The sequence below is a fragment of the Prinia subflava genome, chromosome 4 (assembly GCF_021018805.1).
Source record: "Prinia subflava isolate CZ2003 ecotype Zambia chromosome 4, Cam_Psub_1.2, whole genome shotgun sequence".
Taxonomy (NCBI): Eukaryota; Metazoa; Chordata; class Aves; order Passeriformes; family Cisticolidae; genus Prinia; species Prinia subflava.
Genome location: NC_086250.1, coordinates 443,983 through 469,873, shown reverse-complemented (window position 1 = coordinate 469,873; position 25,891 = coordinate 443,983). Strand labels below are relative to the sequence as shown.

Genomic DNA, 25,891 nt, shown 5'->3' with positions numbered 1-25,891 from the left:
AGGTCTCCACACTCTCTGTCCCACTTCCCACAGCCTCCTTGTCTTTTCTGTCCTCCCCCTGCCCCATCACTGGGAGACTTGCTGTCTTTTTTCTCTTGCAATCTTGAAAAAAGAGACAAATTCAATAAATTTAGCTGGAAGACTACACCAGGCATTGCCTTACACTCTTCCATGCATATAAATGTGTATGCACATCATAACAAAAACACATTCATGTGTGTGTGCAAGGGCTGCATGGAGGGTGTCTGTGGTGCTCCAGCTGCAGCAGGCTGTGCCTGCTCAACACACAGAACCTGCCAGATGTGCTATCTGCAGGCATACGTGTGTGAGTGGCTTTCTGTGAGCAAGCAGCACTCCCACCTGTGCAAGGTAGACCTTTTCAGAGCCTTCTCTACATCCATGTCATCACTGCTGAAGTCTGTGATGATGATGCTGAAGTAGGGATCCTTGGTGACTCGGAGTAGCTCTTCCATGTCAGAGATGAACTGCAGTACCCAACGTGCCTGGTTTTTCACTGGTTGTATTGCAACAGGGAGAGAATCAAAGCAAACTGATTTCAATGTGGTGTTTTTTCTCAACAGGCAAGGCTTCTTGCCTTCTGTTAAACCCCAACAACTTTTCAGGGATGATGAAACAGGCCCAGGCTAAAAATCTGGTCCACAGAGCCAAGGAATCGGTGTGGGTTCTTTCCCACCACGTGACAGGGGTTTTCTATGAGCTCACACACCATGGCTGCCTGTGCCCTATCGTATTTCTGAGGATATTTAATTTGGGAGAGACAGAACAGAAACTGGAAGCGACCCAGGCAAGACGGCAGAGCCTGGCTCAGGCCCACTGACAGGGCTGCCCTGCCGGGAGCCCCGCCGTGCCACCCCTCACCTGGCACCACGAAGTGAACCATGGCCCGGTGGTTCCAGGAGAAGCCCTGGGGCCAGCACAGCTCCGGCTCGGTGTCTGCAGCCATCAGGTGCCGGCGGCGGCCCCAGGCCAGGCTCCTCATGCTCCTCTCGTCGTGGTCGCGGCGGGCGCCGCCGTGCCAGCCGCGCGCGAACACGAACTCGGAGAGGCGCACGCGGCGCGCGCCGCGCCCCAGCAGCTCCAGCAGCTCCAGCTCCAGCAGGTACCGGCTGCCCCGCACGCGGTCCTGGCGCTTCTCCACGTTCAGCACGCGCTGCAGCTGGAAGCGCCTGCGGGGACAGGCCGGGGTGGGCACGGCCCTGGGCACGGCCCTGGGCATGGCCTCGGGGCCAGCACAAACCCTCCCGTGCCCGGCTCCCCCTGCCCCGCTGCACCGCCTGCCCAGGCCCAGGGGAACGTCTAGCACCTGCTTCTCCTAAATCCACAAGCATGTGGGATTAGACCTGGGACTCCGGCCAAGAGAAAATATTTGGCAGGAGAAATGAAATAAAGGTGACATAGAAAATAACAAATGTGTCTGAATGATTGTGTAGGGCTGGTAATAATGAGTGTATTCAACACCACCTACAAGGATCTTGGCACAAGGAGTGTGTTTGGGCTACTGACACTGACAGCTTATCAAACAAGAATACGGAGTAGCACTGAGCAATCAGACAGCAAAAACTGGCAGGAGCTGCGGACTCAGAATAGCCAGAACTCGATGAAATGCCACGTCACGCCCTTTCGGATCATAACAAGAGTTTCTGCTATGAAATAGCTGCTCGTGAGTTAAAAATCCTGAGAAAATCTTGTGTGTACTGATCAGTTACACCTGGCTGTGACTGATGTGACCCTGAAAGAGCAAATGTGATCTTAATATGTAGCATTAGGCCTCCTTCCAGCAGGGCTTAGAAGCTAATAACACGCATTCCATGAAACATCCAGGATACTGGTCACTTATGTATGGGAATGTTAACACCAACTGAAACCTGCATGGAAAAGGACTGATAAAATTAAGGCCAGTCCAACAGAAGGGTCAGCAGTTAAACTGTTTAGCTTATTTGGGCTAGAGAAGTGTGCCTGTTTGCCAGGAGGGAAGGCAGGTCTTGAGAGGAAAAGGAACCATACCAAGACCATGTAACAAAAGAGTACCAGCATAACCTGGTACCATTTCTCAGGCAAAAGAAGTGTGCCTAAAGTCCAGTGTTTTACACAGATTCCTCATCTGAAATCTTATTTGCCACATCTAGTTCATCCTCTGATTCTCACCAGTTGCTCACATACCAGGTATTCCCCGTGCAGCATGGTAAAGCAGCTCTGGGACAGTGCCCCTTGCTTTTCTCACCGTGCCTTACCCCTTACTGCTCTGGTTGAGCTTCCTCAGGAAGACACGTGTAACTTCCAGGGCCTCCCCTTCTCTCAGCAGCAAGTTTCCCGAGGTGTTGCACTTCAGGTCAATCCAGTCCGTGCGCAGCATGTGGAAGTCCAGGTTGTTCATGCTGAAGGTCTGCTCCCAGTTGACAGCCTGGTCAAACACTGGCACGTAATCGAAGTCCTCCTCATCTTCCTCCTCTGGCTCCCCATCCACCTCTTCCTCCTCTGCTGCTCCTCCAGACTTGTCCTTCCCCGGAGACGCCCCCTGCGCCCCTCCCGTGCCCACAGGCCCGTGGCTGGGTGCCTGCTGCTCAGCAGCGTGGGACTGCGGCCGGCCCAGCCCCTGCGGCAGCCCTGGCACGGGGTGTCCCCTCACAGCTGGCACCGTGCCCGCTGCCCGCAGCCCGTCCTGCCTGCTGCTCAGCTCTCCTCCAGGTCCCACCCCGGTGGGAGTGGTGACCTCCGAGTCCCTGGGGTGGCCAAGGGACCGCTGTCCTGGAGACACGGTCCCAGGAGGAGCGTTTGCCCTTCTGACGGGCGCTCTGCCCGGGATGGCCCTGGCATGCTGCGGAGGGCTCCTGGAATTGTCTTTGACGCCAGCTTTTAATCGGGGGCTCTTCGTTACCGGGTGTCCCTCTAGGCCAGCCAGGCTGAGGCTGTGGTTGATGGAGGCCAGCATGGCTGATCTGACACCAGACCTTTCTGTCCTCCTCCGTGTCTCCTCTCCTGCGCTGTCGCCCGGCGCCGAGAGGAGCCGGCGGCGCTCTGGCAGGGAATGGTCACCGTGGGCATTGTCACTGCCCCACACGCTGCCGGGAGCCCGCCCTGCGCGCCCGGGGCTCTGCTCCTGCTCCTCGTACTGCACCTCCGCCGGGTTCCCCTCCTGGGAGCCTGCAGGATCAATCAGTCACAGCCTGGCAGCCTCCCACTGCCCTCCCCGCCCTGAGCAGGCACCCCAGGGCGGCAGCTGCTTCTCAGCTCCTCCCAGTGCTGTCCCTGCTCAGAGGGACAGGGACACTCTCCCACACGGGAGCCGTGCCCCTGCTGCTGCAGCCCCCTCAGCACCCATCACCATCACCGCTGCCAAAGGCTGTGGAGCTGCCTGGCTTTGCCCTCAGCGCTGGGTCTGGCCACAGCTCTGCCACACTGAGGCTGTGGCACTCCTGCCCGTGTTTGTGCTAGAGCTGCACCTCAGCTAAGCTGTGGGGCTGGGAGTTGCCATGTTCTTTACTGCAGCCCACTGTTTGGTGAGCTCCCTGCCTGCCCTTAAGGGAAGAGAAAGTGGCAGCAAAAGTCTCTCCCAGACACAGCAATCTGGCAGGGAAAGGCTGAGACTTCCTTGGTATGGAAAGTCAACAGCTTCTTTCAGCTGGTGCCCAAGACCACACACAAAAGTCAGAGACAAAAGGATCCTCTGGTTCTGACATTACCTGGCTGCTCTGTCTTTTCTCCAGAGTCCGGGCTCTCCTCTGGCCGATCCATTTTCATGTACTTGTAAAATCCAAATCTGCAGAGAGAAGAGCAAAACACAAGTTTGATGAAAGTCATTTTGCCCTTTCCTGGAAGAAGGAGAAGATCCTGAGTGCAGGAAGGCCATAATCAGCTATCTTGCTGGAAAAGTGACCCTCCTCATCCTGCAAAATCCTCCTGAATGGCTGGGAGTCTGCACAAGGTGTCTGCTGCAGTAGGGAGCATGCAGGCAGCAGCTCCCTTGTGGGGCCACCACTGGGATCTGGGCACCAGTGAAGATGAGTGACATGCACTTCTTCCCCCAGAGACAGGCCTGGTGGTGAGCATGATTTGGCTTTCACAGCGACAGCTATCAGGAGGCTCCAGGCACTGGCAGCCAAGCTTGCTGGGAATACACTCCCTGATGTAAGGGAACAAACATGCCCTGACTCAGCTACTGGGTTAAGAGTGCAAGAAAGTCAAGGGTAGTTAGCCCTTGACACCTAAACATATCTTCACTTAAGTTATCAAAAGAAACTATAAATGCTTTAATGTTTTGCAAGACTTAGGGGATCTTTAAGCATTAAGAAAGTTCTACAGAAGTGAGCATGAAATTCCACACCAATTCCAGCCTTCAAGCTCCTCCCCACCCGGCTAGTAAACCCAAATTTACAGCATGCTACCTTTCCAGATAATAAGGGTTTTCCTGGTAGAAGCACTTGTTGTCTTTCTCCATGTGGCTCAGGCGGCTGTAATCATTTGGGTAAACAAAGGATAAATGGACCTGTGAAGAAGGGAGAAGGACAAAGCGAAACCCTCATAAATGCCAGACACCAGTCACAAGGTGACCCAGACACAGCTGCAGGGTAACCAGCCCTTTTCAGAGGGAGCAGGAGCTGCTCGCTCTTTGCCTCTCCAGCGGCAGGCTGTGAGAATGGAAGACAGAAGGAAGCATGCTAGGATACAGGGATGCATGTCCCTTTTCCCCTCTCCCTCAGCACCTGCCCACCTCTCTAACTGGGAGCTGAAGTCCTACAACAGAGCGAGAACTAACTGGGAGAGAGGTGGCCAAGTCCTGCAGAAGAGATGTCTGTGGCTTTGGTAATCACACATGCTACAGCCCCCCCAGAGAACAAATCCTCAGCCACTGGGAGAGTCCCTGCAAAGGCAGGTTCAGCCCACGGCTGGCGGGCTCTCCTCGTGCTCGTGTACCCCTGGACAAGCCCCCCAAAGCCCAGCCCAACTCACGAACTGGAGTCCCTGGTAGCGCTGCAGGGGGAATCCGTCCACCAGGTAGCTGGGCCTGTAGGGGCACTCGGGCAGGGCGCGGCGCACGCGGGACCGGCTCAGCAGCGGCACTGCGGGAGGACACACGGCTCGGGCTGCACGGGGCCTGCTGCCACAGGCACCAGCACTGCTGCCCCTGCCCCGGGCTCTGCTTCCGTGGGAACACCAGGAAACAGATTAAACACACCCGGCACGGCTCAACTCCTCACATCCCTTTAAGTGCCTTACACAAAAATGTGCTTGGGGATGTTGTCTGAGCTGGACACCAAGAACGAGGAGCTGGCTTTAGTCTGTGCATTGTCTCCACCAGTGACTGATACTGTAGCTGCCCCTCCCTCTATTCCCAGGAATAAAACAGCACGGCCTGGATAGCTGCAGTGCAGGAGGACAATCCCTGCCTGCTGTGCTCCTGCACAGGCTGCAGTCACCTCCCCAGCTGATTTGCAGTGTTACCTGCATAGAGAGTGTCCCGGGGGTCAGGCTTCAGCATGTCAGCCGGGTGTGCCCTGCCGCCAGCGCGGCTCCGGCCGCTGGCCAGCGTCAGCGGGATGTGCCCAACCTCGTCCATCTTCAGCAGCGACTCGTCTGCAAACCAGGGACAGCACAACACAGGCAGGGCCTCGTTGGCTCCTGGTCCCAAAAAGCAGCTCTCTCCAGTGCCAGCGCTTCCCAAACGGCACTGCAGCCGTGGCTAACGCTGTCCCAGCACAGGCAAAGGCAAGGCTCTGACCCGGGAGGCTGCAGGTGTGGAAGCTGCGGGGTGGGAACACAGCTTGCACTGGAAGCACACACACAGTGATGAGCACAGGAGGAAAATGACCTCCAGCAGTGCTGTGCTGAACAGGCCCCACGCTGCCAGGAACTGCTGGACACCTCTGTATTATTGGTATGAAGTTTCTTTTCAAAGGAGATAAAGAGAGATAAACGGGAGGAGAAACCAGAGGAGCAAGGCTTTTCCCTGTGCTGGAAAAGGACCAGGACCTTGGGGAAGGACCTTCAGTGGCTGAGGAGGATGTTACTCCAGAAAGAGAATGAAGCCCCACCGTAAGGCAAGGACAACAGGAAGCTCAAACACAAGATTGGGTATTGGTTACATTTTTCCTTGAGTGCTGCTGTCACAGGACTTTGTGTCACCATGGATCTTATTCTAAAATGAGGGGAATTCAGTAAATATCCATGAGGGAAAGCAATATCCTGCCAAGGGCACTGGTGTGCAACTTTTGGGTACTGAACTACGTGGGACCCCAGAAAGAATGGGATGTTATGTGATATAGCCAAAGGCTAATATGAACGAGGGAAAAACTATGGGCAGAAGGCAACAGATAAACATGAGATTGCAGCACTACACCTAATCATGAAAGATCTCCTGGGATGCCACTCTTCTATTCTACAGGTAATTAGTAAGAAGAAAAGAGCAGAAGGTAAAAGGATGAAGATGGAAGACCAAGCGGAAAGCCTAGTTCTAGCCAAATGGGAAGTTTCAGAAAATACAGCAGCAGGTTGTGATCCAAGACAACCTGTGTGACAGCAAACAGATGTCTTGATTCCAGCAGGGAGTCTTCCATGCACAAGAGGGCTGGTATGGAAAAAGGGCCTGAAACGTTGGAAGGCAACAGCAGCAGATATGGAAAGGGGGAATGCTGGCAGGGGAAAGTGATGCTGACAAAGCTGGGTAAGGGTAAACAGGACTAAGGAGCTTCTTAACTGATAACACCACCACTTGATGTGCTCAGAAGGGTTTACAAACAGGAGGGACTGGACTGATGTGCTTGCAGCAATCCAGCACCATCGTGAAGAGACCTGAGGCTGGTACAGAAGAAAGCAGCATCCCCCAGCACTGCAGCACGTCCTGCTGCATTCAGGACCAGAGTGGAATCTCCTCAAGTGCTTCTCCCTGGTCCTGTCCAGCTGGCTGCACGCCCCCACAGCTCCCATGCTTTGGGACTTGTGTTCCCCTGGCTCTCAGCAAGCAAACTCCATCCTGTGTTACTCTCAACCCACAACACTTCTCACCTTTGCAGACTCTCCTCTCTGCCCTTCCTCAATACACCTCCCTGAAATAATGTCCTAATCTTGCTTCTCCTGTGTGTAACGATGGGTCACACCCTTGTCCAGAAGCCTTTCTCCAGAGCTGCCTCCACCTTTTTCTCCCCATGATGTGTATGCCTGGTATTTGCCTGGCTAGACAATGATTCATGGTGAAACATTGGCTGCTGACACATTTAGGAGGAATGGGAAGGCGCTTGGGAAAACTTGTGATGAAGATACTTACTAGCAAAAAGGGAGAGATGTTGGGAGTCAATGACTTTGAACTTTGCTTCTGGGTCATTCAGTCTCCACTGGAATAGAGGAACACACTGAAATGAAGTACCTATGGAGTTAACCAAGCCTGAATGAAAGGAACACACCACTCCCACTAGGACCAAATTTACCCAGCAGCAAAAGTCTGGGAATGAGCTGAGATCCCCCAGGGCACATCCAAACCAGGAAAGGCCCAAAAGCTGCAGCAGGCCCCAGGGAAGGCAGATCTATCCCAAGAGAGCAGAGGAAGGAGCCCTGACACATGGCCAGGGCTGTCCCACACGGAGGTAGGTAAGGGCTCTGGAGGGGATTAGCTGCATCCCCTGCACTGAGGAGCTGAGGCCAGGGAAAGGAGGGAAACAGTTACAAACATCATTCCTCAGCTCTCTGGGGACACATATACAGGACCACCATTGCCACACACTCACAGCTACTTCCACATGGTCTGTTCCTCTGTCGTCCTGCTTGTGCAGCACCTCAAAGTAGTACCTGCCTGCTGCTGACAGCCTGCGAGGAACAAGGTGTCTGTCACCAGCAGCGTCAAGGAACATTTCTCAGCTTGTCAGCAGACAATGCGTGGAGAGCAACCACACCCCTGAAACAACCTAATTCTCAGGGTAGGCAGGGTTAGTGCTGCCAAGAAAATCCAGATCCTGACAGTCAGACAGGTACCTTCACTTGTGCACCTGGAGCACCCCAGACTCAGTTAATTCTGGATAACTCCCTCTCAGTGCTGCCTGCGGGGTTTTGGCCCCTGGGAAACCTGGCCAGTTCCAAGGCAGGAAGCTTGGGATATAGTTCTTTTAGGGGAGCCTGCATGTGCTGGTGGCTGACTGCTCCAGGCAAGAAAAATTCAGTGTTGCATTCCCGCAGTAACTCAGCAAAGCTTTGACAATACCCCAGAGTAATCCCTTTCTTCTGTATTGCTAAACTCTTCAGGACAAGCCTGAGTGCTTTTCCCTCGTCCTTGTGATTTCCTGGTCATGTGCAGAGGTGGCTGGGACTGAGGGACCTTGCTCACTCACCTCACCATGCTTGACTTCTGGCTGTGAAATTTCCCAAACTCTCCTGGTGCAGTCCACTCCTTCCCTGTCTGTGAAGAGACAGAAGATGGCTCTAGTGAAGATGAGTTTCTTCCCTTGCTACTGCACTGACAACGATAAAAATGGAAAATTGAACTCCCTCTTCCCTCCAGTTCCTCCTGGTAAGTCATCTGTGAAATCCATCACCTGCAGACAGATTTAAGTCCCTTAACTGTGAACAAGGGACTCCCAACAGTGCTACCAGGAGGTAACTGGCTTAAGTATCACATGTCATACCCCATCTGGCATCATGCTGTCTGTAGCTGGGCAGGGAAAGAAACCTGCGTAGTCCAAGGAAGCAGTAGGTCAGGAAGGGCTCTGCTGCCCAGGAGCACGAGAGCCTCGATGGGAGAAGCCGTGCAGCATGCACTGTACCTTGCCTACACTGGCCAGCAGCTGGAGACCAGAGGGCTTTTCATCTGGGCTCAGCCAGAACTCAGCATTGTCATCCGCAGCAATGGCAAACTGAAACTCCCCTGTCGAGAGATGGAGGGAGTGAGCAGGGCTGTGGGTAAGGGCGTGTGCACAAACAGATCCTGCCCCTCTGAAATGCTGCCTTTGCCCTTTTTCCTGGCAAGACCATCCTTCCCTTTTGATATTATCACCTTCCCTCCTTTGAACCTCTCTGAACTCTCTTAACTCTGCTCTGACTGAAACAGACTTTAGATGTCACTGGTTCACTGTCCCTCCTGCACTGGCCTCCCCTGACACCTAACCTGGAAAAATAAGAAGTCTGTGCTAAGAAGTTTGTGCAAAGCTTCCCCTGACATCCCTTTCGCTTCAGAGCAAACCTCTGTGTGAGCTGCTGTGTGTGATGGAGGAATGTGCACGTGGAGCACAGAGGGGGACAGAGGTGCTGGGGCTCACCCTGCCCGGGGTCACGGGGCGGCAGCTGAGGCCAGGGCCCGTGGCAGAGGTGGGAGCAGCAGCTGCTCGGGGCAGGGCATGCAGCTGGGGCACAGCTGGCAGCTGCTGTCAGAGGGCACTCACACAGCAGCAGGGACATCAGCGGGGTCAGGCACAGCTGGCAGCTGCTGTCAGAGGACAGCAGCGGGGTCAGGCACAGCCCTGGGGGTGTGAGGGAGGCAGCAAAGCTCAGGCACTGCTCGTGCCCGCACGCACGCCGCGGTGCTGAGCGCCCACAACAGCACCATCATTTATCATTTATCATTTATCCAGCGCTTCCCAGCTGTGCTTTCCCCCTGTGCTTTCCCTCCCCACCCTGCAAGGGAGGGGCAGATGTGCTTCCAGCCACGCCACGGCCACAGCCAGCCACGCACACTGCCCAGCACACAGCAGGGACCTGCTGCTGGGTGTGCCAGGGTGAGGAGCGAGGGGAAAGGGGCAGGAGACAGAGTGAGGGCACTCAGAACCCTCACCATCACCAAAAGGATGCAGGTAACCAAAGATCCGGAGACCATAGTTGGTCCATTTTGGGGACACGGCCAACTTCTTCACCGTGGTTCTTGTCTGAAGTGGGAGGAGAAAAAATCATTAGAATAATTTAGATGGGACAGGAACAAGGGGAGAATCAAAAACCCTGGGACAGGTGGGCAGAGGATTTTCCCTGAGAGGAGGATGGGGTATGGGATGTGATGGAGGCAGAGGGAAAGAGCAAACCAAGTAAGAAATGAGGTGGAGCAGGTGCTGCTGAGAAAGGAAAAGCTGCATGGGGGATGCCATTGAGATGGTGGGGACAGGACATGGCCTTCCCCAGCCACTTGGAAGGAGAGCACCAGGGCTCCTTCAGCCCATGTCTGAGCCCTGGCAGGCCAGCACGTGTGAAATGACCCTCCCTGTGCAGCAGAAGAGCTGCCACCCCTGAATCCTTGTGAAAGCTTCCTGCTCCCTCAGCAGGAGGACAGACGAGGTGGCTGAGAGGGAGGCGGTGGATTTTAACAAAGAGCAGACGGAGGGAGGTAGGGACAGGACGTGAAGGGAGCAAGGGTGATCCAGCTGGGAAGTGCAGGACAGTGGATGTCATGGTCTTACTCACGTGAGGGAAGAGGGGGAAGTGGAGGTTTCTCCTGAGCTGCTCGATGGAGCTGCCACACCAGTCCTCAAACACGTGCAGGTTGGCCTGGCCCTGGAACTAGAAGGCAGAAGTGGGGCACCATGAGCTGCTGCATCCGTGCCTGTGTCCCTCCCCTGCCCTGGCAGCCTGGGCCGTGGCTGCTGGAGCCTTGGGAGAGCGACAGAAGGTTCTGCTCTGAGGGGCTGCAGGAGACGTGGGTCCAGAGCACTGCTGCCCATCTGCTGAAGGTGTGGGGCTGGCACACATGACTGAATGGCACCAGGGAACTGTGCCAATGCTTGGGACACCTCAGTTCCATGGCTGGGGTTTGCTCCTCCAAGGAGCTGTTTGACCAGAGGGCTGTGCCCTGGTGGTGTGGAACACACTGCAGGGTGGAACAGCTCCCCAGGATGTAAACTCTTACTTTCTGCAAGAAGGTGTTCTGCAGTCCCTCACCATCTCAGGGCTGTTCTCCAGACCTGAGGAAGAGGGGATGCCTAGGGAGGGGAGATGGCAGATCACCTTCTCAGAGGTGAGGCTGATGGAGGACAGTGGGGACAAGGAGATGGGGGCCTGGCAGGGCAGGGAGCAGCAGCACAGGCAGGGCAGTGGCAGCATGGCCTCTGTGTCTGCAGAGACACAGAAACACGCAGGGAAGGGAGGATTCCAGCCAGACAGCCCAGGAGGGGGTGCAGGGTGAGCACAGGTCCCTGCTATGCAGCCAGCCCTGGCAGGAGAGGCTGCTCCAGAGACCTGGAGCACAGCTGGGCTGGGCAAAGCTTGCTGGCCACTGCAGGACTTCAGCAACGCACTCCCCAAAGGACAGACTTCACTCCTGTCAGAGCCATTCACAAAGGAATCACTGTCTACCCCCAGCAAAGGCCAAGCTTTCTGCCTGCAACCAGTGGAGCTGGATGCTGAAACCCTCCTCGCAACACGGGCACCCAACAGTGAGGAATAAATAAGCTGCAGATGGTACAAGCTACCTTAGATGGCAAAAGGCTGAAGGAAGGAATAGGTTGCCTTGGGACCAGGGAGGTTTTGCTGTGGCTGTCTTGCCTATATAAGGGCTGTGGGAGCAGGGCTGGGGAAACAGCCTGAACAGCACCCAAATGTCTACAGATGGCAGCAAATTCTTACTTTTCACCGGGGAGATTCTGCCAGGCCTGGAGCAGCACAGGGGAGGAGGGTCCAGCCTCTCCGTGCACTCCTGCCAGAGAAACTTCTTCAGTGAGTTATTCTCCCCAGGATGGTGGGCTGGGGCTGTGTTTGGAAATAAACTGTGGCTTGAAGAAAGGCCATGAAGCAGATTTGGCTCTGCACCAGTAACGCTCCTTGCGAGCTGTGGACTTTAGTCATGCACATGAAAACCATTTCTGTGTGCCAGGCAAAGCACACTCACAACCACTGCTGCTCTCAAGGGGTCTCCTGTCAGCCCTCTCTCTCTGCTGTCCCCTCTGCCAGGGCTTGATGGATCTCTGCAAGCCCACCATGCCCTCACTAACATCTCCTCCTCTTCCCTCCTCTGCTGACATCCCTCAGCCTGGATTCTGCCCGCCAGACACGAGGAGAAGCAGCGAGACAAAGTGGATGTAATTGCTCAGAGCAATGCACAAGATCAGAGTGGGGACAGGCAGAGGGCTCAGCATGCAGCCAAAAGAAACCCGGGACCCTGCAGAACCTGGGATACAAATAAATCACTGCAAGCGTGACAAACACTGAACTGGAGTTTAATTGCTGTGCAGTCCTGGGCCCCTTGGCCAAATCCAGGTTCACCCCCAAGGGTCTTACACTGCTTTTCTCAGCCAAATCAAATAATGGCAACTGCTGTTCCTTGTGGAACATGAAGTGATCAGAACAGGCTGGGCTCCCACAATCACTGCCAGAAGCTGAGTCCTGTGGAAGTCGGCTGCTATCCACAGGTGATGCTGGATTTTTGGGTTTTTTGAGAATTGCTTGCACACTGCAGACAGCAGGCTCCGAAAAGCAGCACAACACTCCCACACTGTGGCCAGGGTGGCACTGCAGTCACTCCTGCCAAACGCAGACCCAGGGGATGAGCTCAAAGCTCGGGACTGCAGCGAAGCTGGGCTGCCTTTGACATGGGGCAGCCCAAATGCAAACCCAGATATTTATGAGGCAAACCCCAAAAGACTGGCTAGACTTGCTCAAATGTTTGCAGAGTAAAACTTGGGCCAGTCCCGTTGCAGTACAACACTTCACTACAGTGTGGCGGTGTTAGGGAGAGGGCAGTCTAACAAAGGATAAGGCAGACACCACTGTACTAGGGAAACCATCAGTATTTAAAGAGAGAATTCCTGAGATTTCTAGCCCAACACTCCTGCCTCCAAAGTCTTTACAAAGCCTCCAGAGAGGAGATTCTGGCAAGAGTTAATGAGACCACTTTGCTTTCTTGCACTCACAGCTGCTAGAAATAATTAACTGGTAAATAATAAGTGTTCCTTGCACGTGATTTTAAAATATTTTCTAAATCAACAGATTTTCTCCTGAGTTACAGCAGTTTAACTTAGTTTATGTTTCCTCTTAAAGGGAAAAAAAAGAACATTATTGACAGATAAGTGCTGGCTGCCCAGAGTGCTGCTTTGGGACTGAAAATTGAGCTAGGCTTTAATTTTAGGTCCCCACAAGCCATCAGTGTAGCAGCTGTTTTGAAACTCTATCACCCCAGGCCCTCCAACCCAATTCATAGCTGCCCATTACAGGCAGCTGAGAAATTCCTCTGTTTGCTATGTGAGTATCCTCTCAGGCAGCATGCTGTAAGAATCTCCTGCTTGGGGCTTTTGCAGATTGCACCACCATTCCCAATTCATGTGCACAGAAACATCAATGGATTTTCTAAAACATGTTTTTTAGAACATGATTCTAAAACATGGTTACTATGTCTGATTTCCCAGCTTGGAACTGCCTGGCCCTGTTTTGCAAATGGCTGGATATTTAGGATCTAGCAAGCAACAAGTTCCCCTTCTCCCTTAAAAAACATCTGCTTAGAAAACTCTGGACAGACTGATCTGGCCAGAACTAGGAATGGAAGCCATGAGCTGGAGCTTTCAGTGGGAGCTGGTTTTATGTCACCTTCCCATTCAGAGGGCTTCTCCTGCCCCTGAGAGCAGCAGGGGCTGCTCTGCTCCCTGTCCCAACACCTCTTCCCAGCTGCTTATCACCCTGCTGAAATAGCAGCAGTGCACGGTGCCAGCTCAGAGCAGGCACGGGGCACACACCAAGGGCACTGCCAGCACGGTGTCAGTGTGCCCTGGGGCACTGTGAGTGTGTCCTGGGGCACAGCAGTGTGAGTGTGCCCTGCAGCACAGCACTGTGAGTGTGCCCTGCAGCACAGCACAGTGAGTGTGCCCTGGGGCACAGCAGTGTGAGTGTGCCCTGCAGCAGTGTGAGTGTGCCCTGGGGCACAGCAGTGTGAGTGTGCCCTGCAGCACAGCAGTGTCAGTGTGCCCTGCAGCAGTGTCAGTGTGCCCTGGGGCACAGTGTGAGTGTGCCCTGCAGCACAGTGAGTGTGCCCTGCAGCAGTGTCAGTGTGCCCTGGGGCACAGTGTGAGTGTGCCCTGCAGCACAGTGAGTGTGCCCTGGCACAGTGTGAGTGTGCCCTGCAGCACAGTGTGAGTGTGCCCTGCAGCACAGTGAGTGTGCCCTGGGGCAGTGTGAGTGTGTCCTGGGGCAGTGTCAGTGTGCCCTGCAGCAGTGTGAGTGTGCCCTGCAGCACAGTGAGTGTGTCCTGGGGCACAGTGTGAGTGTGCCCTGCAGCACGGTGAGTGTGCCCTGGGGCAGTGTGAGTGTGCCCTGCAGCAGTGTGAGTGTGTCCTGGGGCAGTGTCAGTGTGCCCTGCAGCACAGTGAGTGTGCCCTGCAGCACAGTGAGTGTGCCCTGGGGCAGTGTGAGTGTGCCCTGGGGCACAGCAGTGTCAGTGTGCCCTGCAGCAGTGTGAGTGTGCCCTGCAGCACAGTGAGTGTGCCCTGCAGCACAGTGAGTGTGCCCTGCACACACCCAAGCTCCCCAGGGAGGCTGGGCAGGCTGACACCCTCCGAGCCCAGTGCCACGGGCACGGTGACAGGGCTGTCCCAGCAAGGCAGAGCTGAGCCCCCAAGGGCAGGCAGGGCACAGCAGGGCCAGGCCCGTGCCTGGCACGGTGCAGCCCCTGCAGGGCTGTGGGAGCGTGGCTGGTCCCTGCTGGGCACGTGGAACAGTGCCTGCCTGCAGCCCTGGCTCTGCAGGGAAAGACTTTGGTATTTCCACTTCCTTCTAGTGAGAAATGTTAGATTATCAGCCCTCTGCTAGAAGTGACCAGAGAGGAGGATCAGGAACACAGATAACCCAGAGCTCTCCCCTGCCCAAACCCTGCCTTGTCACAACCATCGGGAGGGTGGCACCACAGCCCAGGGCTCCTGCTGAGCAAGGAGGCCAGGGGACAAAGAACTGGGCAAGCAGCAGAGCTGAGAGGACTGCAGCAGCAGAGACACGACCTCCTGCCCTGTAAGTGGAGCAGGATGGAGAAGAGAAGGCTTTCCTAATTTAATCCTGGGCGGCTTTGGCATCACAGAGGTGAATCAGCTGCGTAGCTGCACGCAGCCCAGCAATGATAAACAGGGCACAGAAAGGGCCTGAGCCACGCAAGAAAGGCAGCATTGTGCTGCCAGCTAGAGACTCCTGAGCTTGTAAGGCTCTTCTGTCTCCTCGGGGTGGCTGCAGCCCCTCCTGTCCGGCCCAGCTCCCCGGCTGGGTGACATTCAGCAGCCAGCAGCTGGCCTTGGCTGCACGCTCTGCTGCACTGCACTCGTGGGATCCATCCAGACAGGTCAGCAACACAGCCCTGACTGCACGGGCACGGGCAGGGACAGAGTGAGCAGCAATAGCTTTGTCTTTCAGTCCTCTCAGGAAAGGATGCTCCTCTTTGGGCAGGCCTGGTAGCAGGACAACCCTGCAGCACAACCCTTTGGGTTTGTGCAGCACCTGTGCAACCGTACAGGAGCTGCCTGCAAGGGGCTGTGCTCCTGCACGTCCTCACACCTCCCTGCACAGGCAAGTCCTCAGGGGTGCAGACATGAAGCAGGAAAGGTTCCAAATGCACCCCAGCACTGCCCAGACCTTTCTCCTCTCCGAGCTGAGCAGGTGCTTTGGCAGAGGTAAGGGAACAGTCTGGATAACCAGGCACTTTTCTGGAAGTCCTGCCCACCTACAGCCCTGTCAAACGGTGACACTCACACCCCACAGTACAGCTGTGCCCTGACCACAGCCAGGCACGTTTCTGAATTAGTGAAACAAACCCCCCACGTGCCTCCAGCCTGCGCAGGCAGTGGTGATGCTGGAGCTGCAGTGACAGTAAGGACAGGGATCACCACATGCACGGGCAACTTGAGGAACCAGGAGCAAGGGTGAACCCTCCTTGCCCCCAGATGCCAGAGCAAAACTTCAGGTGGGGATTTCCAACGAGCACACCTTCCCACCACATTATGCAAGGCTGAAGACTTAAGCTGCCTATCTCATATCCTGAAACTGAGAGAGGAAAATTGAAACCTGTCCTTTTTCGGCGATGCTGGCTGCCAGCTCAGCCTGAAACCCTGTTAATTATTTATGTTTGTCAAGAATATGCCTCTCTATTCAAACAAAGCCCAGCTCCCTGACCTGTGTGAGGCAACCTGGTGTCCCTCACCCCAGGCAAGGCTGCAATTAAGTTATTAGAGATGCTGTGGGAAGGGCACAATGGGATTATAGACCTTGGGTAATTATTTGGGCAGAGTCACAGAAAAACTTAATCCCCAGGCCGGGAGAAATTTCTGTGGGTGGTGAGGAGGACAGAAAGCAGCTCTGCACAGAGCTGTGTGCATGGATCCCTCTCCACCTCCTGCAGCTGGGACTGGTGAACCACTGAGCTCTGCTGGCCCTCTGGGCACACACAGTGCTGCAGCAAGGGCAGCAAATTTTGCCTTATACAGCCCAAGAGAAAAGTGTCCAGGCCACAGCGTGCACCTGAGCAGGTAAAGGTCACTGCATCACTGCACACCACAGCTGCAGTGCCCAGATTCGTGTGCCTTGGGAGATCTCTGGGGAGGGATCACAGACACAGGGCACAGCCTCTGCCACACAGAGCCTGCACTGCCCCGTGCCGTGGGAGAGGGGAGCAGCAAACGCTCAGTGCCACCCCTGGGCACAGCAGCAGCCCTGCCCTGACATCCTGCTGGCTCTTGGCCCTGCCTGCAAGGCCCTGCAGCTGGAGAAGACCCTGGGCTGCAGCTGGGAGCAGCCCTGCAGAGCCCAGGCTGTGCCCCAGACCAGATCAATGTCTGCTCTGGGGCTGGGCACTGCAGGTGACTGCTGCTGGCTGCTGCCAGGAAAGCCCAGGCTGCAGGGACCTGAACTGCTCCTGGCTGGATGGATTCACTCTCCCTCCATCCAGTGAGGTCTGGAGTCCTGAGTGCAGGGCCAGCTCCCTCCCCGGGGCATCACAGAGGCTCCTTAATTTGTGCAGGTCTCTAATCACCTTGAGGAATTTAGTGAGCTGGCTCCATTAACTAAATGCCCCCTGGCTGGTGTCCCTCTCATTAGAAGCAGCTGCATTGCTCCCTTATCTGAAGAGGAATGATGAGATAAGGGAACAGGGGAGGAAAGAATAATTGAGGCATGAAGGAAACAAAGGGAGTGTTTACCCCAGGCTGCAAGGGTCACCAGAGAGGGTTCTCTGTGGATGGAAGTGCCACTGAAGTGGAGAAATCCCCACACAGACACGCAGGGGCTGGATGGCAAGAGCCAGAGCAAGAGCAGTGTGACACTTCTGTGTGCCACAGCCATGTGTTTGCTTGTTGAATTACTGGCCCTACACACCCCAGCCCTGAACAAACTTCATTTTCAGGAAGGTAGTAGGCTGCCTGGAATTGCAGGTGGGTGCTTGGAGCCTTGAGGACTCGTGGAGACACCAAATTATCTGGAATCTGGACACTCCAGTCTTTCCGGATGGTGACTCAGGTCTGTAAGTGTCATTAAGCAGGGAGAAGGTGATAGGGAGTGCACTTCTGAGAAGTGAATTAATTTCCAGGCATACATCTGGACCTTTCATTTTTGCTGTCCAAAAATGCCATAACCCCCCTCACACAAAACGAAGGAGGAAGGCACCCACCTCTGGCATCCACGGGACAGGGCTGTCCACAGCTGCATCATTTGATTTATTCCTCCCACCTATCTGCAGCTCTTGGATCTGAAACACAAGCAGAGAAAAGTCAAAATAACCTGGTAAATGATATGGCACTGACATGTCCAAGATGGTTCTACACAAGCTCTACAAGAGGGTTCAAACCTCATCACAAGAACACATGAGAAAATGAAACAAGTGTTCAAACTCCCCTTCCAAAGCACAGGCCAGATACCATGGACATAACGGGGTGAAAATGCTCCCCGGCTTTTCTGACACCACATTTCCATGGTGAGCTGCTGAGGGAAAAGGATACCAGGATTTTCTAACTGCTTGCTAGCACAAAGTTAAAACTTAAGTCATTCTCTGGGGTTTTTTTTCCCATCTGTGTTTCAAAACTGTCCAAGCAAGAGTTCTTCCAGCACTGCCTCCAGTCAGCAGTGCTGAGATGTGCCTCACTAGAGAGCAATAAACTCTCTTCTGACCTTTCACTTCTGCTTCTATCTCGCCTTCCTGTGCCACAAGCCCAGCCAGCTCATCCCACTGCTGCAGCTTGGTACATCTGAAATAACTCAAGTGCCTGCAGTGGAGCCTTTGTAGGTTCATGTTGCTGTGATCAGCTCAGGTTCTGCCCTGTGGCCAGCTCTCTTTCCTGTGTGAACAGAGCTGTCTCTCGGGGCAGCACCTGAAGGGAAGGGAGTCCTCACCTGCTGTCCCAGCTCCTGCGGGTGGCCCAGCTGAAGGCTTGTGTCCCCACCGGTGTCTGACAGAACCTTAGCAAGCTCCCTCCAGCTTTCAAATCCTGTACAGAGGAAACAGACAGGTGTCAGGAACAGGCTGAAAAAAGGAAGTGTAGCAGTCACCAGAATAAATGGATAAACATCTGTTAGATGCTGAACACAAATTCCTGATCAAGATCTTCTCACCCCAGATTCTGACTTGAAGCTGTGCATTTAAATCTATGACTAAAAATACCAAGGTCAGTATTCATCTTCTGCAGAAGATTTTTCAGTCACTGGGTGACTAACCTACTGATTAATGCAGCTAAGCACAATTTGTGCTTCAGGGACTGACTATCATGGGAAAAAAAGGAGGAACTCCTTTGTCTTTATATAATTTGGTGTGTAACTGGTGAGCTTCCCCCTCATTCAGAGCAATGAGGCAGAAACCACTGTTTGTGAGCATCCTGCAACTGGACACAGCCCCACTCAGAACGGGGCTGAAACAGACTCTGTGGTTCATGTGGAATTCAGCACTTGCTGCTTTGAGGGCTCCTTGCAAGAGTGGGGGAGAGCAGCAGCTTTTTTTGCAGAGAATAGACCCACAGGAGCATAGAACGTCCTGAGCTGCAAGGGAGCCACAAGGATGACTGAGGCCCAGCTGGCTAGAGAGGAACCAAGTGAATCAGGGAAAAAAGAAAAGAAAAAAAAAGGCCACACAAGTCAGTTCACCCTTGGAGATTCACCCGGGGAAGAGACCAAGAGAAGCAGGATTTGTTCTCTTGTCCAGAGGGGAGAGGTTACTTGGGTCCATCATTAAACTCAGCACTTCACTGCCCTGTGGAATAAGCTGAGGACAAAGCACCAGTAGCCTCAAACAGCCTGCCCCTGCTGGGAAGGGCTGCTGGCCACCAAGCCAGCCCCCCTGGCTGCCCGTGGCTGGCACGGAGCCTCCCAGCAGACACAGAGGCTGCCTGCACACCAGTGCCAATGGCTGACATTTCTCTGACCCTTGGAAAAGAGAAGAAAGGGAGGCAATTCTCTGCGCTGTACAAATATTTACCTAACACATCAGCCAAGCACAGAACAGACAAAAGAGCTGCAAATTAATCTGGAGGCAGCGATTTCCTTGCTGGGTAATTTGTGCTTTGGCAAGCCAGTTCTCCAGCGTGGTAGGAAATGATTTTGAGAGTATAATAGGATCAACAGTCCCCTTAGAGAAAGTTCTTGGCACTCCAGTTCCTTCTGAAAAGACTGGCTTTTCCCTGGGGGTCTCCACGGGACACCCTTGGAGAAGGACCTGGTTTTTCCCATGCTTTCCTCACCAACAGGAGGAAACCACAGAAAGGACAGATTTCCTGCAGCTTCCTGCAGTGGAACACCTCCCAAGGCCCATGCTCACCAAGGTGCTCTCCACAGCACACGTCCCAGGGCTCAGGACACGTCCCCACTGCTGTGGGACAGCTGCAGAGGGGAGCCCACATCCACTGCCCTGTCTCAGCAGCGCCTGGGTGAGGTGACCTACCCCAGTTCAGCCTGTCCTCACCCTCTCCCTGAGCGCTGCTCGCTGGCTCCAGCACTCCCTGATGGCTACTGGAAGTCAACAAGCCCACGCCTGGAAAAAAGCAGGAGTCAAGAACTAAAATACCTCAGCAAACACTTCAGTGTTGCTAAGAAGGAATGCCAGAACTATTAGCTTTGATGGTTTTGCTCCAGTCCCTCTGCAAAACTGGTTCTGGCTAGGCTGTGAAAAGGCAGAAAAACCATGAAGGCAGAAACCAAAGGGCTGGGCAGAGCTGTCTCAGAGCCAGGGGAAGATGCTGGGCCAGGCACTGCTGCCATCAGCCTGCCAGACAGATGCACCAGCCAGCGCCTTGCCTTTCTCTCTTCTGGGCTTCACCTCCCAAAGCATTTCCCATCCCTTCCCAAAGCATTTCCCATCCCTTCCCAAAGCATTTCCCATCCCTTCCCAAAGCATTTCCCATCCCTTCCCAAAGCACACCAGTCGTTTTCCAAGGCTATTTTTCCACCTCAAACACCTCCAAGGAAGGCAGCACTGGTGCAGGCACGGCTTGCCAGAAGCAGCAGCCAGGCTTGCTGCCACATACTGCTCCCTCCTTGGCATCAGTCTGACCTCCTCTCCACATGCAGAGGTCCATCTTTCTTTCTATCTTTCTTTCTTTCTGCTTTTGCACCCCAAAGGTCAAGGTTCCAGTCTCACAGGGGTCACCCCAGAAGATGAAGGTGGTTCTTCTCCAGGGAAAAGTGGTCCTGTTTGTCCCTGTTCCCATCAGGCTGGCTGGCAGACGCCTGCTGAGGATCCCAATGCCCAGCAGGGCCCACCCTCAGCTGCTCCTCTGCATTGGTGATGGAAGCCCTCAGGCCCTGAGCTCCCTGCTGGGAATGGGAGGCAGCTGAATCCAAAGAGAAGGCAAAGAAGCTGAAGGGGAGGCTGGAACAGAGGCTGCATCCTACAGCAGAGCCCCAGCAAGCGGCAGCCAGTCTGGAGCCAGCTGGCCACAGCTCCAGTGAATCACCATTAAGAGACAGAAAAGCTGTACCAGGAGAAAATAAGATGAGTCTTGCCCAGGCTCTGGTCAGGCGAGAGCACCATGCCTGCCTCACCTCAGCCCTGCCTTTTACTGCTCCTGGGTTAAAAGTCAGCCAAGGAAGCTGCAAGGGGAGATGCAGAGATCTCACCCAACAGTTAGAACTCTGCCAGAGCAATGCACTTGAAGCCCAGTTCAAGAGGAAAAAAAAATAAACTAAAAAAGCAGAAAGCCACAGCCAGAGATAAGAGCCAGCAGTACCCAGGGAGCTGTCAGGCCCCAGGGCAGGAGTGACCAGGGCTGCTCTGTGTGTGCACAGATTAGATCCATCCACACGCCCCTGGCCCCAGACAGCACTCGACATTTCAATTAGCCTGTGAAGATACCTGGCAATCGTGCAAGGGGAAATCCCAGACACACTCAGGTGATCAACTTCCCCTCTGAAAGATGGGATTTGATTACTCTGCTGTTGTTACTGCTGCTTACATAGCTGCAAATGCTATTAACACCCACATGCTAGCCAGGCCTTTTGTAACCCTGCTAAATGATTGCACTCAGCAGCCTCAGGAAAGAGCAGGTCCACAGGCTGTTTTGCACAAAAGCATTTTCCTTCTTATCTGAGACCCTTCTCCTCTTCTCTTTGTTGCAAGGATAGGACAAGAAAGCAACTGGCAGGAATGAAGCAGAGCATTACCCCCAGCATCCACAGACCCCTCACCGCAGCTTGATGTTTTAATCCCCCCTTGGATGGTCTTACTTCTCCTCTTATCCTGGCTGAATATTTCCAACTTGCTGTTATTCCGTGGGACTTCAGCATCATTTGAGGTCTTCCCCAGTGCTCCTCCTGGCTGAGCAGGTATCAGGTGCAACACCCAATACCCCCAGACACTACCACTAACCTTGCCCACACACCAGTCCAAAAGATGCTGGTGCAGGTTGCTTGAAACTGAACACAAGAGGGTGTTTAGAGAGTCTGACATGCCCTTCACACACCCTGACCAGAGCAAGCCCTGCTGCTGGTGCCACTCTGCAGAGGAAGCAATGCCCATCCCCTGGCCTACCACGCACACCAGCACAGCCCCACAACACTGAGCACAAAAACCATGAGGATGAGGGGTAGCCTGTCCTACCAGCAGAGCTGTGCGTGAAGGAGACAGTGAAAAGAGACAGCCAACAGTTTCTGGACATAAGGGTGAGTTAGGTCAAGTCATGTATTCACAGATGGGGGCAGAGAAACTACCAAAAAAACCCCATTCAAGGGTAGGGCCAGGCCAAGGGAGTCTCTTTGGTTACTTATTTAGGTCAATGAAAAGGATAGACAAAAAGACTGAACTTCTTGTCCTCAGGTCAAGATCGGAACATCACTCCTGCAGTTAAAAGGGTTCAAGGAGCATGAAACCCAGTGTTACAGAGGGAGCCCTGCAAACCTTTCCATTTCTGGTTAGTGCACAACTCACAAATAAAGTTGCTGACCTCCTCCAGGACAAAGCTCGAGTTAGGAACCTTGTGTGCAGAAATAAATTACTCCATTCTTCCTCCAGGTACAACTCTGACTCACTGCTGTGTGAATGGCTTTGCAAACTGACAATAAGCCACAGAGCATGAAAAGTACTTGAAGTATGACAGAGGAAAAGGCAGAGCACTTGGGAAGGAGAGGAAAATCAGCAGACATTAACTACCCAGGGCTCCAATGCAGCCTCACTGCCAGACTCACCCACAAGTAATGCCTTGCTGCTGTTCCCCTCTAGGTATAGGAAATATATTTCATGCAGCAAGGGAGGAACTGATAAACAATGGCTGGGACAATAACTGGTTTCACGGAAAATACAATTCAAATCTTGCTGCTGCCACTAAAACTTTCCATTGCCCTAGGTAAATCATTTAAACCACCCAGACCACACAATTATCTAGCAAATATTGCCTGAAAGCTCAGTCAGGATGTGCAGGAGAAGCAGTGCTGGATTTGAGTGAGAAAAACCATGATGCAGCTGCACTATCCTTCAAAATTACACGGCTGAGCTCCTGTGTCAGCTCCAGAAATGCCTCAGTTTCAACCTAGAATGTACAAGAGCAAAACTACTGTAAACTCTGGCTTGTCTGCACCTGCCACGCTGAAGGCACAGCAGGTTCAGGAGTTCATGTGAGCATGGAAGGGCGAGCATGCAGCCAGCTGAGGGGACTTCTGCCTGCAAGAGCCCTGTGTCCTCTCCTGCCCATCCTCATCTCTTCAACCACACAACCTCTCTCTTCTCCCTCTCCCACTAGACTGGGGAAGAGCAGAGCACTCTGTTTTTCAGGGGAAGGAGGAAACATTGGCTCAAGCGAAGACTGACAGAACTGACTGCTGCTTCCAGCAGCATGAGATAAAAGCCCGTGATTTTGGAACTGCTAGCTTCTGCAGCAAAGCAGGGAGAAATGCTGGCTGGTCCATTGCCCTCTTGAGGAATTCCATGGGCCATCTTCAACCACATAAAACACATATAGAAGCTTTTAAATCATAAAATATATTTTCAACATTATGGCCACGATAGCTGTGCAGTTAAAATCCTCAACTGCTGGCAAGTTCCACTCTAATTTACAGCACGTGGCAATTGTGCTGCAATTATGGTGTGCTTGTCCCCGAGACACTGTGCTGCACACAGGCTGCCTCTGTCTGCCTCTCTGCACAATATTGCATCAAAAGCAGCCTCTCTGGTTTGACAGTCTGCACGCACAGCTAGGGAGTTCTCAGAACAGCTACAGCCAGCCACAGAGGGCTGATTCCACTCATTCCAAGAACAAAGGTGTTCGAGTCTCATCATGGAATCACACTCACCAAGCCTTTTGCCAGTCATTGTCTTCAAATTACAGGATTTGCATCAAAACATTTACTGGAGTGAGATTTGCCTTGCTCAAACCTCAGTACCTGGAGCACTTGAAAGACCAGCAGGTTGTGAGAGGAACAGAGTCAGGTGTTTTGTATATGAGGCCAGGTTTTGATTTTTACTCCTCCTTCTAAGGTAAAGGTAATTTGCTACTTTGATGGTGAACTGTAGCATCAGGCATTATTTTTGTGTCAAAAATACCTTAAATCCTGGAACACTTGCATGGGTTTCTACCAGTGCACCCCCAGTGACCACATCCTGAATGGCTGACTCAGGCTCTGCCGTCCGCCTCGTTTTTAACACAAATAACAGCAACAACTTCAAACGTTCCTACCTAAGCCTCAAGGTGACTGGCTCCCAGCAGTGTCCCCGAGGTTTGGAGGCACTGGTGAGGCCATGCCCTCAGCAGTGGGCATGCCAAGGCCTGCCCCACTGAGGTACCAGGCTTTGTAAAGCTGAGGCTTTACCAGCACCTCAGCCAGCCCTGGCAGGCACTGCACTCACAGACACAGCCCTGGCAGGCTCCCTGCCCGCTCTAATGCATGCACACTGCATCACCATGAACAGCAGAAGGGCTGATTTTGCAAAGACATGCACGTTTCTAAATGCTTTCTACCACCAACAGGTCTGCTTCAACATCCACAGCAGCAAAATACATGCAATTAATAAGAAGTGACATATGTAGGAAGCTCTTCACCCCTGAGTGTGGGGAAGTACCTACAAAACTTAAGAAAGAAAATGGCAATTGTATGCTCAGCAGCCTTTGCCATCTGTTTTTCTTTCTGCAACAGGAGTGTGCCCAAGAGAGCTCAACAGGGTCATCCACAAAGCTTTCAGAAAGCTTTGGTAAGTGCATTTTTCTCAACTGATCCAAACACTGCAGCAACAGGCTGCCCAAAGAGCTTCCCAAGACTTTTCTTTTTAATACAGGAGCTGTTTAGGACGTGAAGCTGAACATCAACTGAGCAACAGACCTTCAAGTCAACATTTGTTACTGCTTTACCAAACACAGACAGTGCATTATTTTTTATCTTGGCTGAGGATTTTCCTGAACACTCAATACCTTGCCACTTCCATGCAGATGCAGCATTCCCAAAACATCTTCTTGCAGCTTGATTTTCAACCAAATTCTGTGGAACTCTGTGCTGTAGAAAATGCCTTTCACTGCTTCCATGAGAAAAACCCCCACAACTTTACTTACACCTCCACTTGCCATTTCTATTTGCCATTTTGCTCAAAGCTGCCGTAACCATTTTCTTCCCCTGAATTCACCCCAAAAGCAATAACTCACTCCTGCTGAAATGTGTGATTTCCACAAGCATTACAACACGATTACTGCCCTACACGTTCAGTTTCAGTGGTGATTGGAGGCAGACTCTGGACATGATTAGGGGCAGAGGGAAATAAAGAAGGGGCTGCACAAATATCTGCCAGAAATGGTGCAGGTAGGGCTGGCCTGACCTCAAGGCAAGGAAGCAAGCTAAACCAACTCCCTTGCAGGCCTCAGAAATATCTTATGATCTGTTTAAATCACTTTAAATTGCCTGTGTTCCTGGGCATTGCAGAATGACTGTTCTGCCCGTGGCTCTGCATGGGACACCTACTCTGACACCAAACAAAGCCCTGAAGACAGAGGCACCTCCCTCCCATGTGGGACCAGACAAAAGCTTCCAACAGCTCTGCTGAGGAGGAACCAGAGGCAGGCACACGGATAAATATCAAACCCACAGGAACACAACAAGTCCTCCAGTGTAAGAAGGAGGAACTGCCAGTGCAGCGATTGAGGGCTGCTCTGGCACTGCTCTCCAGGTATGTCCCACTGTAAACAATCTGATGAGTGCGTTTTGAGTCACATGAGGCTCTTCTAGTAATGTCACTGGGTTTGGATGAGGCTCTAAAACTACTCCCAAGTATTTCAGGAACCTCGACACAATCCTTGTGTACAAGTTTACTTCTACAATTTTGATTCAAAACCCAAAACTACAACTTCTGGTTCAGACTTAGGTGTCATTGAATGATTTGTGCTGAAAGGGACCCTAAAGTTCCAACCCCTCTGCTGTGGACAGGGACATCTCCCACTGGACCAGGCTGCTCAAAGGTCCCATCCAACCCGGCCTTGAACACACCCAGGGATGGGACATCCACAACCTCTCTGGGCAACCTGTGCCAGTGTCTCACCACCCTCACAGTAAAGAACCTCTT

General features: G+C 53.2%; 1 protein-coding gene across 1 annotated transcript in view; it reads right to left on the bottom strand.

The window, feature by feature from the left end:
* Window positions 1–25,891, bottom strand: part of B4GALNT3 (beta-1,4-N-acetyl-galactosaminyltransferase 3) — a 55,483-nt gene that overhangs the window by 6,580 nt on the left and 23,012 nt on the right. The window contains exons 2-16 of the mRNA XM_063395052.1: window positions 18,265–18,359; window positions 17,546–17,623; window positions 10,387–10,482; window positions 9,770–9,860; window positions 8,766–8,866; window positions 8,334–8,401; window positions 7,737–7,815; window positions 7,280–7,346; window positions 5,461–5,592; window positions 4,969–5,078; window positions 4,404–4,504; window positions 3,702–3,778; window positions 2,253–3,162; window positions 880–1,187; window positions 361–514 (exon numbers count right to left, since the gene is read on the bottom strand). Of these exons, the coding sequence (XP_063251122.1) occupies window positions 361–514; window positions 880–1,187; window positions 2,253–3,162; window positions 3,702–3,778; window positions 4,404–4,504; window positions 4,969–5,078; window positions 5,461–5,592; window positions 7,280–7,346; window positions 7,737–7,815; window positions 8,334–8,401; window positions 8,766–8,866; window positions 9,770–9,860; window positions 10,387–10,482; window positions 17,546–17,623; window positions 18,265–18,359 (2,467 nt within the window). The remainder of the gene's footprint in view (window positions 1–360; window positions 515–879; window positions 1,188–2,252; window positions 3,163–3,701; window positions 3,779–4,403; window positions 4,505–4,968; window positions 5,079–5,460; window positions 5,593–7,279; window positions 7,347–7,736; window positions 7,816–8,333; window positions 8,402–8,765; window positions 8,867–9,769; window positions 9,861–10,386; window positions 10,483–17,545; window positions 17,624–18,264; window positions 18,360–25,891) is intronic.